At 41.2% G+C, this 13,165-nt stretch overlaps 1 protein-coding gene across 3 annotated transcripts in view; it reads right to left on the bottom strand.

The window, feature by feature from the left end:
- Positions 1–13,165, bottom strand: part of MYPN (myopalladin) — a 114,458-nt gene that overhangs the window by 28,653 nt on the left and 72,640 nt on the right. For all 3 annotated transcript variants that reach the window (XM_061405132.1, XM_061405133.1, XM_061405130.1), the window contains 2 exons: positions 3,931–4,524; positions 3,033–3,171 (listed from right to left, as the gene is read on the bottom strand). In XM_061405132.1, the coding sequence (XP_061261116.1) occupies positions 3,033–3,171; positions 3,931–4,524 (733 nt within the window). The remainder of the gene's footprint in view (positions 1–3,032; positions 3,172–3,930; positions 4,525–13,165) is intronic.

Raw genomic sequence — 13,165 nt, 5'->3', positions numbered from 1 at the left:
CTTGGTCAAAAGTTTCATTATCCTATCTGAAACTAATATAAATCCCAGAGTTGTGACTTAATTCAACAGATATTCCCTGGGCACCTACTCTGGGCCAGACACAGCAGGGGTGCAGCAATGAGCAAGACCCTCCTCCCCTGACTCCAGCTCTCAGGGAGCTTGGGACTAGTACATCCTGGGTGAACCCACAGCAGATGACATGGGACACTTCATTGTTCCATCACTCAGGGTCCTACCATGCCCACGGTGAAAAATGTAAGGCCAGTGACACATGGTACTTTTATTAGAAAAGAAATAGATGGCAAGATTATTTATTTGCACTCAAGGGAGAATTTTCATGAAGAATTCATGGTAAGAGATGAAAGAGGTAAGATTTAAATAGAAGAAATGACTAAGGCGCTTAGAGAAGAAGGAGATTAGAGGAAAAAAAGGCAGAGCAAGAATTAGGTACTTATATTTTTTCCTCCTTGTCATACAGGAGAGTATCTGGGAGCCACACTTTTAAAAGTTTTCGTTTGAAAAATGGGAGGGAGGATCAGAATAAAGAGATGGGGAGGTTTCCAGAGAAATGAGGTCAAGGATGAAAGTTGAAATAAGACATTAAATGTCTAAAGCTAATGTGGGAGTAAAAAAATAGATCATCTATATTCCCATGTACCTAGAATGCAGGTATAGACAGCTGTCAATACTCATGTTTCTTTATGATTCTTTTCCACTTTTTCTAAACAAATTTTCTTCTTAACTTCATCAGTGGGCCACAGCACATTTAAACAGTTCTTCATGACTTTTCCCCTATTGTTTCCCAAGACAGCAGTGAACAAAACAGTATTGTAATATGGCCTCAAAACTTCCTCAGATCAACATCTACCAACCTAATGCAAGCATTCCATCTCAGATAGCTCCTTAGTTTCCTGAATTGCATTATGTAGCTTGGCTTTCATTTCATTTCATTGGCACAGAATGCTGTGTAAGATCAATTCTGTAATTAACATACTGTAGTAACTCTAAGAATAATAATCGTCAGAAGAACACTGACATGTGTCACAGTTTTCAGATGGGAAGGCTTGAGATACTTTTTGAGACTCCAAGTTCCTGCTGTTAGCCTTGAATTTAATTCATGATGGAGGCTTAATAGAGTTCTACTGGATTTATAGCACTCTACTCATGGAAATTCATGTTTACATGTACTCACAGTTCATATTAGAGAAAAACCCTACTTTCCCTTTAGTTGGGCAATGGATTAGCATGAATCTCCCTACAGAGTAACCATAAAGGTAAAACCAGACAGACCCTGTGCTGACTTAGTATCGTTTTTACAGGGTTCTAATCGCTCCCTGTCTGAGTTGTAAAAGACAGTCTGAACACAGCTCTGATTTCAGTGATACTTAGAAGGATTAACAACCACAACTGTGATGACAGTATTATAGGAAAACAAATCTGTGCTAGACAGAGCAACGTTTATGGGGTTTGGAGGTAATTGTCGTAAACTGCAGAAGACTGCAGAGGTTCAGGGAAAATGTGTGAGTGTCTTGGAAACCAGGCCTCTGGTTCCTGTTCTACCACTGACCTGACAGGTTGACAACTGTGCCTCAGTTTCTCTATCTAGAAGATGGAAAAGAGGCATAGTTGCCTTGGTATTTGCCTCCCAGATATGTATGAATTTGATGAAATGATATATGAAAAGTGTACTTGATTATGGCAAGCTTAAATATTTCCAATTGCTTCAAGTCAATAATTTAAAGTCAATTTTAAAAAACATTTTAAAGCATTATTTTGAGCATTTTAAAAAAGGTATTACTTGATGTGAACCATTTTTAAAGTCTTTATTGAATTTGTTGCAATATTGCCTGTTTCATGTTTTGGTTTCTTGGCCCTGAGGCATGTGAATCTCCCCTACCAGGGATTGAACTCACACCCCCTGCATTGGAAGGCAAAGTCTTAACCATTGGACCACCAGGGAAGTCCCAATTTTGAGTACTGTAGACACTATATTCAAAAGAATCCACTCAGTAAGAATTTCCCAACATATAATACACTAGTAAAATACTGTATATCAGTGGCTCCACTGGAAGTAAGATTTAAAAACATGAAGGAAAGCAGCATATGGTCAGGGGAGTGTCAGATCTTGTTTCCAGGGTCACTTATATCACAGACTGCACAATATTTGACATACAGTTTTCACTAAAATTTTATGTTCTATTTGAAAATCAATTTTAATCAGTTCCTACCTGAGGAAATAAACCAAGAGTTAAATTATTAAAATATATATCTGCATTTAAAAAATAACCACCATACAGAAAGCAAAGATAAATGGCTCAGGACTTCCCTGGTGATCTAGTGGTTTAAACTCCATGCTTCCACTATAGGGGGCATGGGTTTGATCCTTGATCAGGGAACTAAGATCCTGCATGCTATGTGGCACAGACGAAAAAGAAAAACTAGTTCAAATAAAATAGTGTTTCTTTCATATAATGCTTGCATATGACTTTCCTTTTTCTCCTTCAGGGTAAACTAGAAAGCAGGGGGTTGTACAGGTTGAACCACAGGATATTGGCTAATGGCTGTTTCACACAAACTTTAACCTAATGTAAAGATTGAGAGGAACTGGTGAGCAATCCCCAGGCACGTTAGGGTTGAAGGAATCAGATAAGAGACAGCTTGGAACTCCAGAGTTCCTTCAAGTCCAGATCACCTCAAGGCTCAGATATTGAAATGTCTCAAAGATGTGATGGTGTTTGCCAATACTGAGCAGAGGATTGCTGGAATGGAAAGCAGACTATCTAGTCCCTCTCAACCGACTCTATTCTAGGTAAACGCATGTAAACAAGTAAACTGAATTAGCTATTGGGCTAATCAAGAACTATGGGTCCATGTGGACAAGTTTCCTGCACAAACCATGGTCAGTCTGGACTCTGCCTTCCAAAGCTGCAGTGTCAGTTTCACTGAGGTCAGGTGACCTAAGGACTGAATTAAGCAAACTTACATTCCTTACAATGAAATTCCAATAAATCATCTGAACCCAACAGTCTTACCTGCTGGTTTGATCTGACATCACTGAAATTCATCTTTTTTCCCAAGTCTAGAATCACCGCATTCTTAGTTTCACGGATGTAATCATCACTCACTGGGTGGGAAGACTTTGTATTTTTCTTCATTAGTCCCTGGGATGGCCTGTAAAATTAATTCACCCCTAAGTCACTCATGAAAAGCCCTGGTCAGGGTACAAAGGCCTAGGAATCAGAGTGGTTGGAATGACAACCATACACCAGGAGTCATCAAGCACTTATGTAGGGCATCTTGTGTGCAAAAGTTGAGCGCTGAGCAAAGAATCTGCGTATAGAGGTGTTTTCAGTATTTAAATTATAAAAATATATTTAAAATGCCTGCATGCTAAGTCACTTCATTCATGTCTGATTCTTTGTGACCCCATAGACTGTAGCCCCCCAGGCTCTTCTGTCCATGGGATTCTCCAGGCAGGAATACTGGAGTGGGTTGCCATGCCCTCTTCCAGGGGATCTTCCCAACTTGGGTCTCCTGCATTCACGTGGATTCTTTACCATCTGAGCCACCAGGGAAGCCCATATTTAAAATAATCACGTACTTTTGTCCTAAGGTGTTCAATATCCATTTTGTCTATGAGATAGGATTATAAAGGATAAATGATAGTGATAAGTGACAGGCCTATCCTAGACTAAGCTATTCTTATGCAGACCCCTTCTTAAATGACATCTTTTACATCAAGAAACCTCAATGAGGGACTTCCCTGGTGGTCCACTTGTTAAGACATAACCTTCCAATTCAGGAGGTGGGGGTTCAATCCCTGGTCAGAGAGCTAAGGTCCCACATGCCTTTTGGCCAAAAACCCAAAACATAAAACAGAAGCAGTGTTGTAACCAATTTAATAAAGACTCAAATTTCAGAGATACTTACATGGATGGTGCGCTTTTAGGCAGCCCCATGGCATTGGTGGGTGGGATGGCAGGGAGAGAAGGCAGAACGGAGCTGAGGAAAGCCACTGGGTTCTGAATCCGGCCAGTGGGAGAGACAGGAGCTGGGGACACACAGCGGGGCTGAAACTGGTTTCCGCTGGAGATGGAAAACGTGAGTGGCAGTTGTGCTGGCTCTGTTGGAGCTGGAGTGGGGAGCGGCTCATTTTGGATGGAGGCCCCTCCTAGAGATTTGGTTTGAGCCGAGGGGTGAGTAACTAAGAGGCTTTCTTTGCTCACTGTCCTCTGCATGGCTTGAGGAGTGCTGCTCAGGGTGAACACTGGAGAGCTGGAAGGGGACACGGAGGCCACAGTGGTATTTGTAGAGGGGAAGAAGTGCTTTGGCCGGGCCAAGCTGAATGTCTGTGATGGAGGGGCCTTCGCATGCTTGCTGGACACCGTCACTGCCGGAACAGTAGTGGAGTTCAAAACACTCATGTTGAAAGGAAATTCCTTAGGAGATGAAGGAGATGGGTTTTGCAAATGGTGTTGTTCCAGTAAAACTTGGTTGTGAAGCTGTTGTAGCTGACTGGAGTCACTGCACACAAAACAAGAGTCGGGGGAGAGAAGAGAAACTGTCACCATCGCCTCACCCATCAGAAAGTGTCCAGACAGGCTCTTTATTGTTGGGTTGGTCAAAAAGTTCTTTCAGAAATCAGAATGAACTTTTTGGTCAACCCAGTATCTGCTAAAAACGCACAGCCAGAGCGGCCAGCAATCAGCCAGTCAGTTTCTTGTGAGCTCTCTCCTTCTTTCCAGATCTGTTTGATTGCCAGGAAGAAGGGAAAGGCCACCACAATGCACAACTCCATGAGGCATCACTTATTGACATTTTGTGCTTTGTGTTGTGACCCTGGTGTTGGGCAACACAGCAGCCCCATTTTAGAATGTTTATAAATTAGGAAGAAGAAATAGAAACAATGGCCCTCTTGTTGGGAATGCTTAAAGTTCCAAGATGAGTAGATAGTATCTGGGTTAGGGGTAGGTAGGCCATGAAATTAAAAGACGCTCCTTGGAAGGAAAGTTATGACCAACCTAGACAGCATATTAAAAAGCAGAAAAATAAATAAATAAATAAAAAGCAGAGACATTACTTTACCAACAAAGGTCTGTCTAGTCAAAGCTATGGTTTTTCTGGTAGTCACATATGGATGTGAGAGTTGGACTACAAAGAAAGCTGAGCACCGAAGAATTGATGCTTCTGAACTGTGATGCTGGAGAAGACTCTTGAGAGTCCCTTGGACTGCAAGGAGATCCAACCAGTCCATCCTAAAGGAAATCAGTCCTGAATGTTCATTGGAGGGACTGATGCTGAAGCTGAAACTCCAATACTTTGGCTACCTGATGGGAAGAACTGACTCATTTGAAAAGACCCTGATGCTGGGAAAGATTGAAGGCGGGAGGAGAAGGGGACGACAGAGGATGAGATGGCTGGATGACATCATCGAGTCAATGGACGTGAGTTTGAGTAAATTCTGGGAGTTGGTGATGGACAGGGAGGCCTAGTGTGCTGCAGTCCATGGGGTTGCAAAGACTCAGACATGACTCAGTGACTGAACTGAACTGAACTAGGGTTAGGGTTAGGGTTGGGCTCCTGGACAGAAGGTGTTGAGCTACACACTGATGTTAGTTACTAACACTAAAGAGGGCTGAGTTCCCCACAAAATGTGCTGGATTCATCACTCTGCCTCATTTTAGAGCAAACCTTAGCAAAGCAGCTGGATATGTCTTGGTGTTTCTCATCCTCTTCTAACAACAAAGCTTTATAGATAAGGTAACTATATGTTTCGATGCATTCTAGACCATCCTCCTTTATGCCTGTTTTCCTGCCATAATTACTGCTGGTGCTCTTTTGCTCTCAAAAATGTCATAGTTTCAATGCTAGATTATATGGTCACCATAATTATAAATGTTGCCTTAGACTTGGCTTGTGCCTAAAAAAAAGGAAGATGATCAAGCTGGGAGCACTTTCTCTATTTAAAGAAATCTGACTCACAGAATCGTATGATTTGCCTTAAGTCCCACAGTCTAATACTTTCTCTTAAAATAGTTAATTATTTTTTAATAAATAAAATGGAAAATGTCTAAATACTATGCTGCTGCTGCTGCTGCTAAGTCACTTCAGTCGTGTCCGACTCTGTGCGACCCCATGGACTGCAGCCTACCAGGCTTCTCTGTCCCTGGGATTCTCCAGGCAAGAACACTGGAGTGGGTTGCCATTTCCTTCTCCAATGCAGGAAAGTGAAAAGTGAGAGTGAAGTCGCTCAGTTGTGTCTGACTTTTAGCGACCCCATGGACTGCAGCCAACCAGGCTCCTCCATCCATGGGATTTTCCATCCATCCAAGAGCACTGGAGTGGGGTGCCATCGCCTTCTCCACTAAATACTATATATGCATCAAATTGTCAGGGCTGTCAAGTTTTGCTGTTTAGGAGACTCTCCTCTTGAGAAAATAACCATAGGAGGAGCCACAAGTGAGCCCACAGTGCTTCAACCACCATGGTTTTATGTTCTCTGAAAGTATACCTGGAACATAGAAGATGATCTGCTGAACATGAGATCTATTAAAAATGAAAGGTTCTACATTTTCATACCATTGGGAAAGTCAACACCAACAATATCAAGTCAGGGGCTTCTCTGGAGGCTCAGTGATAAAGAATCCTGCTGATGCAGGACACATGGATTCGATCTCTGATCTGGGAGGATTCCATAGGCTGTGGAGCAACTGAACTCGTGGGCAACAACTATTGAGCCTGTGCTCTGGACCCTGGAGCCACAACTGCTGTAGCCTGTGTGTCCTAGAGCCAGTGCTCTGCAACAACAACAAAAGCCCCACCCCCCACCCCTCCTGCAATGAGAAGCCTGCGCAGGGCAACTAGAGAAAAGCCTGCACAGTAGCGAAGACCCAGTACAATAAAAACTAAATAATAAATGAAACTATACATTTTTTAAAAAAGATTGAGTCAGAAGGCTCTCCAAACCTTGATTTAAAAAAATCATTGGAGTTTAAGGCAGTTTTCCTTCCCTTCGTTGACATTTTTGATACACAATATATGGAAGAGTAACTTCACAAAGTAGAGACCAATCTCTGCTTTCATTAAAGTACTTTCTCCTGTCAAATGCTACATACTGTATGATCCTTTGTTAAACTATGAAAACTCTCATCTTGGATTAAACTAAGAATTTAGAAGTACTAGCCCCACTTGGCAGAGTAACTTTCTTCCCCCCTTTTAGAAATTAGTATTTGAGCTGAGAGAATAAAGTAAAATTAATTAAACCTTTTCATTGTATTTAGCAATCAAGAGAAGTAGAAGTATCTTTCTTAGATATCCTTAGAAAAATGTACACAATTAACATTATTTCTGCTGCTGTTAACTTTCCCAGTGGCATGAAAATATAAGACCTTTACACTGTTAATGGATCTCATATTTGGCAGGTCCCATTCTGTGAATCCTATAGCATAAAGACAATGTTGTGTGATTTTTAGGACAGGTTTGTATTGTATTCTTGAGTAAATTTTAATCTGATGATGATGCAGAAATATTTTCTTGTGGTTTGGAAGTAGAAAAAGTAGTATATGAAAACTAAGTGATCTTAGAAAGCTAGGGATGAAAAAAAGGGGCCAGGAAGTCACTTGATATTGATTCTGATTTTCTTTTAGTTCCCATTGAATGAAAACCAAGAACTAGCTTTTAAGTCAGACTTTAAATAGCATCTTGGCCCTTATACTTTAATGCAGTATATTGGAGGGTCACAAACCTTAAACATAATGATATATGAGATACAGCATCAAATTGTTTTGATTATCTAAGATTCTGGAAGAATTCATTTGAGAATAATGTGTCTTTTTGATTGATAGGCTTCCCTGATGGCTCAGATGATGAATCTGCTGCAATGCAGGAGACCTGGCTTTGATCCCTGGGTCAGGAAGGTCCCCTGGAGAAGGGAATTGCAACCCACTCCAGTATTTTTGCCTGGAGAATCCCATGGACAGTGGAGCCTGGCGGGCTATAGTCCATGGTGTCACAAAGAGTTGGACATGACTTTTTTTCTCCAAATGTTACTAAGCTCTATCTTGTTTCAGAAGGGATTTAAAACACCTGTTTCAATTTGCTTATTCATTACAACAGGGCAAGGTGTCAATTCTAGTAGTCAACAAACTTTTATTGAATCTTCTGTATGTTTACTTTGCTAGGTGCTATAGGATATACAAATATGCCTCAGATAGTATGAACTATTCAGGGCTTAAAAAAATCTTTCTATATATGCATGTAACACAAATAACGAGTGGTTATTTACATATGACATATTTGTTGTTGTCATTCAATTCAGTTATAGAATTTACTATTTAATAATGATACACATTGCAGTGAAAGAAGAAAGGAAAAGTTAATTACAAAGCATACAAAACCCTAAACCTTTCTAATTCAAAATAACAGCCTATCATAAATTGCTGTACGCTCAGCTGTTCACATCTTGTTGCTGTGAGGATTTCTGAAGTTAGGGTTATACCCAAGCTTTCTTTCTGTAGATTATCAACTCTCTCGGGTTATCTGAAAGTATCTTTTCTTTTGTCACAACTTAGTTAAAGCATAATGCTCAAGAATATGGCCTCCGCAGAAAGACTTAGATCCTAATCCTGGCTCTGCCACTGATTATGTGTGTGGTTTGGGGTGGTTTCTAGGTTTTTTCGACCCCGATTTCTTCATAAGTAAAATAGGAGTAAGTAATTTCTCTTCACATTGTTGTGAGAATTGGTAGATGAATCACCTAAATCGAGTGATCAACAAATTGTGGCTATTATATTTTTCAGTTTCTGAACTACGGATACCAATTTTAAGATTTGTAAGAATGAACATGGGTTTCAAAAATGTTAAGGTTGCTTCTTATTGTGGTTCTGGAATATGAAAGAATTTCTTAGGGGTTTTAAGTGGTTGAGATAAAATGTCAAGGCTTCATGATAAGCACTGCAGAACAAACTTGGGCTATTGTATCAAGTACCTTTGAAAGCAGTTTTGGCGACAACAGTTGGGGCGGTGTGCTCTGGAGCCAGCTCTCATTGGCTCTGGAGAGGAGATTGTGCACACCTCATCCCAATTCCCAGTTCAACGATCTTTCTTTAGTAACTTGAAATCATCCCTGGTGGGAGGAAATTGGCAAGTGCTGCAAGTCAGGGCTTCCCTGCCTCTGTTGGTAATTAAAACATTTGCCAGTGCACCACTGATTAAGATAACTAATTCTGGGTAAATGTGTCCTTGCAATCAGATTTAGCTGTGGTTTTAGCAGTGGTAATCATGCTGGCTGTGCAGGGAGCATAAAAGGCAAAGAAACCTCACTAATTTAGGCACCACTGGCTAGAGAGTCAATTGGCCTGGGAAAGGATCCAGGCATAGTTTTTAAGTGTAGGTGAATTGTTCTTAAACTTCAGCGAGCTTCAGAATCCTCTGTTGGGCTTGTTAAAAAGATAGATTTCTGGGTCCCACGCCCAGGGCTTCTGGTTCAGTAGGTCTTAGTGGAATACTAGAGCTTGTATTAGTTCTATCAGGCCCCAAGGGGATGCCAGTGCTTTGAACAGCAGGCCTCTAGGTGATTCTTGCCTGCATCCAAGACTGAGAACCGCTGCTCTAGAGAAACACTTGTCCCCAAAGCATACGTTTTCCCAGTACATTCTCATTTTGTCTCTGACATTTTATCCACTTTAAATGTTTATTCTTGTTTTTCTGGCCATGGAGGAATGTGTGTATGGGGCTGGGTGGGGTGACAATGGGTTGTAAGTCAGGTTCACCAACTTTTACACTCGTAGTTTCCAACTGGCTGTACCTAAGAATAATCTGTGGAGAGATTATGATTCAGCTGGGGTGCAAGGCATAAATATTTTTCAGAAGCTCTACATTTTATTCTAGGGTGTAGCCAGGATGAAGAATCACTTCTTTATATAGCTTAATATTCAAGTTGAAATTTTCAAAGTCTAAATTATCTAGGTTTTGATGATAGTGTTTACAAACGACAGTTTCCCTTTGCAGTTTTAAGATCTATAAGAATTCTATTTTCTATATGAATGGCAAATTGAAGAACAAGCAGAAAATGGTATCCTCAAGATTACTGAGTCAATATGTTTTAATGTAAAAACCTAAAAGATTAACATCAATAAGGTTAAAACCAGTAAGAAAGTGTGTAAGCATGTGGATTCACAAAGGGAGTATGTGTGTGTATGAGAGAGAGAGAGGGAGGAAGGAAAAACGGAGGAAGCGGGGAGCATCCGCATGCATATTCTTGTCTCTAATACAAAATTTAAGGAAGGCAAGACATATTAAAGAATTATATAGTGCTGAGGACTGGATTTTTAGAAGGTGTCACTACATAACTTAGTAGAATTTGTATATTCATTGAAAATTTCATGTGGTAGCTACTGCTGGCTGACTACTTAATTCTCCCCTTTGTAAAGGGACTTGATTTTACCCATGGAGCCAACCTGTGCAGCTAAAGACTACACTTCCCAGCTTCCTTTGTTAGTATGCCATGTGACTAAGTTCTGGCCAGTGAAATATAAGCAGGTGATTTGGAGTGAGTCCTTAGAAGACTCCTTTAAAAGACAGTAATATCACGACTTCTACCCATTAGTTCTTTCTGCTGCTTGAAACGCAGACGTGATGACTAGACCACTGTCTAGTCAAGTACCCTCTTGGACCATGAGAGTACTTGGAGAAGAAGCCAGTGCTAAAATGGCAGAGCAGAAGATAAAAGACTGGGTTCTTAATGACTATAGAGCCCTGATAACAGCCCCAGCAGCCCCTCTAATTCCTTTATTTCATAGAAAAATAAACCCTCATGTATTTAACTCACTGTTACTTTGGACTTTCTGCAACATGAAGGTAAATCTAATAGTAAGAGGAGGCTCTACAAAATGGCAAATGGATTGTCTGGGGTTACCTGTTCCCACAACTCGCTTCTCTGAGAATTGCCTTCACACACAGTTGTGATTTGATCCATTTGGCTCTTGTTCCCTGTAAACCTAAATCCTCTGCACCTAACAAGGATGGGTTGATTGGTATTTGGAATGGAGCTGCTGAGAACGATGTAGTTAGCAGTGAAAACAAAGTGAAAGTGAAAGTCCCTCAGTGGTGTCTGACTCTTTGCGACCCCATGGACTATAGAGTCCATGGAATTCTCCAGGCCAGAATACTGGAGTGGGTAGCCTTTCCGTTCTCCAGGGGATCTTCCCAACGCCCCAGGATCGAACCCAGGTCTCCTGCATTGCAGGCAGATTCTTTACTAGCTGAGCCACAGGGAAGCCCAGTTAACAGTGGAACTTGATACAAATCGTGAAAGGACATGTCACTATGGGCTGGATATGAGTTGATGAGGCTTCCAAGAGAGAAGAGTGGAGAGGATATGCAAAGAGGAAGCAAGGGGGTGCTCAGGACGGAGCATGAACAGCAGATAGAAGCTGGACTGACCATGTATGTGATCCTAGCTCCTAATGAGAGAGTCAGTCCCTAGGCAGGTTGATAAGAAGTCTGGGGTCCCTGAGGAGGAGAGAGAGGGATCTGGGGCTCTTGAGGAGGAGATAGGGGTCTGGAATTCTCAAGGAGGAAAAAAGGACAAATGTCTTTTTTTTTTTCTCTACATTCCTTAGTTTTAGTCTCATAAAATATTTGTTTCTTTAAGCCCAGAACTGATGATTACACAACAAAGAACTCAGTTTAAACTCTGTACTAAGGATTATATAACAACAATGTATCCTGTTTGAGGACAGTTTCTCTTTGAAAACCTTCTGACTAATCCTGTTATTTTAGAATGTTTATTATGGGGGTGGGTCTGGTAAGATCTTTGTATTGTTAGTTCTAATCCTGTCATCTTAAAAAGTAAATTGTGGGAGTGGGCCTAGTAAGATCTTTACAACTTTGAGAAATTCTTTTGATTTACTATAATAACCAGTTGAAAAAGTATATAACTCCCTTGCTAACACTAGCGAAGGGGGCACTCTCCATCCCCCTTCTGACGTCTATGTCAGAAGCTTTCTCTGTCCCTTTTCACTTTAATAAAACTCTGCTACACGAAAGCTCTTGAGTGATCAAGCCTGGTCCCTGGTCCCAAAGCTAAATCTTCTTCGGAGATCACAAATCCGACATTGTTCACTGTAAGCTATCACTGACTCCCTACTCTCCTTCTCTATGCAGGGCCTGGCTGTGTTTTGTTTCCCATTCCTCCTTATATCCCTACAATAACCTCTTCCCTTCTTTTTACTTCAAGTAATTCCTCTTTCCTGTGACTGGCAGAACTTTGAGGGGACAGAAGTTTAATTTATATGCAGAGTACATCATGAGAAACACTGGCCTGGATGAAGCACAAGCTGGAATCAAGATTACAGGGAGAAATATCAATAACCTCAGATATGCAGATGACACCACCTTTCACACAGAAAGTGAAGAACCACTAAAGAACCTCTAGATGAAAGCAAAAGAGGAGAGTACAAAAAGTTGGCTTAAAGCTCAACATTCAGAATACTAAGATCATGGCATCTAGTCCCATCACTTCATGGCAAATAGATGGGGAAACAGTGGAAACAGTGACAGACTTTATTTTTGGGGGCCCCAAAATCACTGAAGATGGTGACTGCAGCCATAAAATTAAAAGACACTTGCTCCTTGGAAGAAAAGCTATGACCAACCTAGACAATCTATTAAAAAGCAGAGACATTACTTTGCCAACAAATGTCCATCTAGTCAAAGCTATGGTTTCTCCAGTAGTCATGTATGGATGTGAGAGTTGGACTATAAAGAAAGCTGAGCACCGAAGAATTGATGCTTTTGAACTGTGGTGTTGGAGAAGACTCTTGAGGGTCCCTTGGACTGCAAGGAGATCCAACCAGTCCATCCTAAAGGAAATCAATCCTGAATGTTCATTGGAGGGACTGATGCTGAAGCTGAAACTCCAATACTTTGGCTACCTGATGGGAAGAACTGATTCATTTGAAAAGACCCTGATGCTGGGAAAGATTGAAGGCAGGAGGAGAAGGGGACAACAGAGGATGAGATGATTGGATGGCATCACCAACTCAATGGACTTGAGTTTGAGTAAATTCTAGGAGTTGGTGATGGACAGGGAGGCCTGGTGTGCTGCAGTCCATGGGGTCACAAAGAATCAGACAAGACAGAGTGACTACACTGAAGTATTTCT

The sequence above is a fragment of the Bos javanicus genome, chromosome 28 (genome assembly GCF_032452875.1).
Source record: "Bos javanicus breed banteng chromosome 28, ARS-OSU_banteng_1.0, whole genome shotgun sequence".
NCBI lineage: Eukaryota > Metazoa > Chordata > Mammalia > Artiodactyla > Bovidae > Bos > Bos javanicus.
This window is presented reverse-complemented; position numbering and strand designations above follow the sequence as displayed.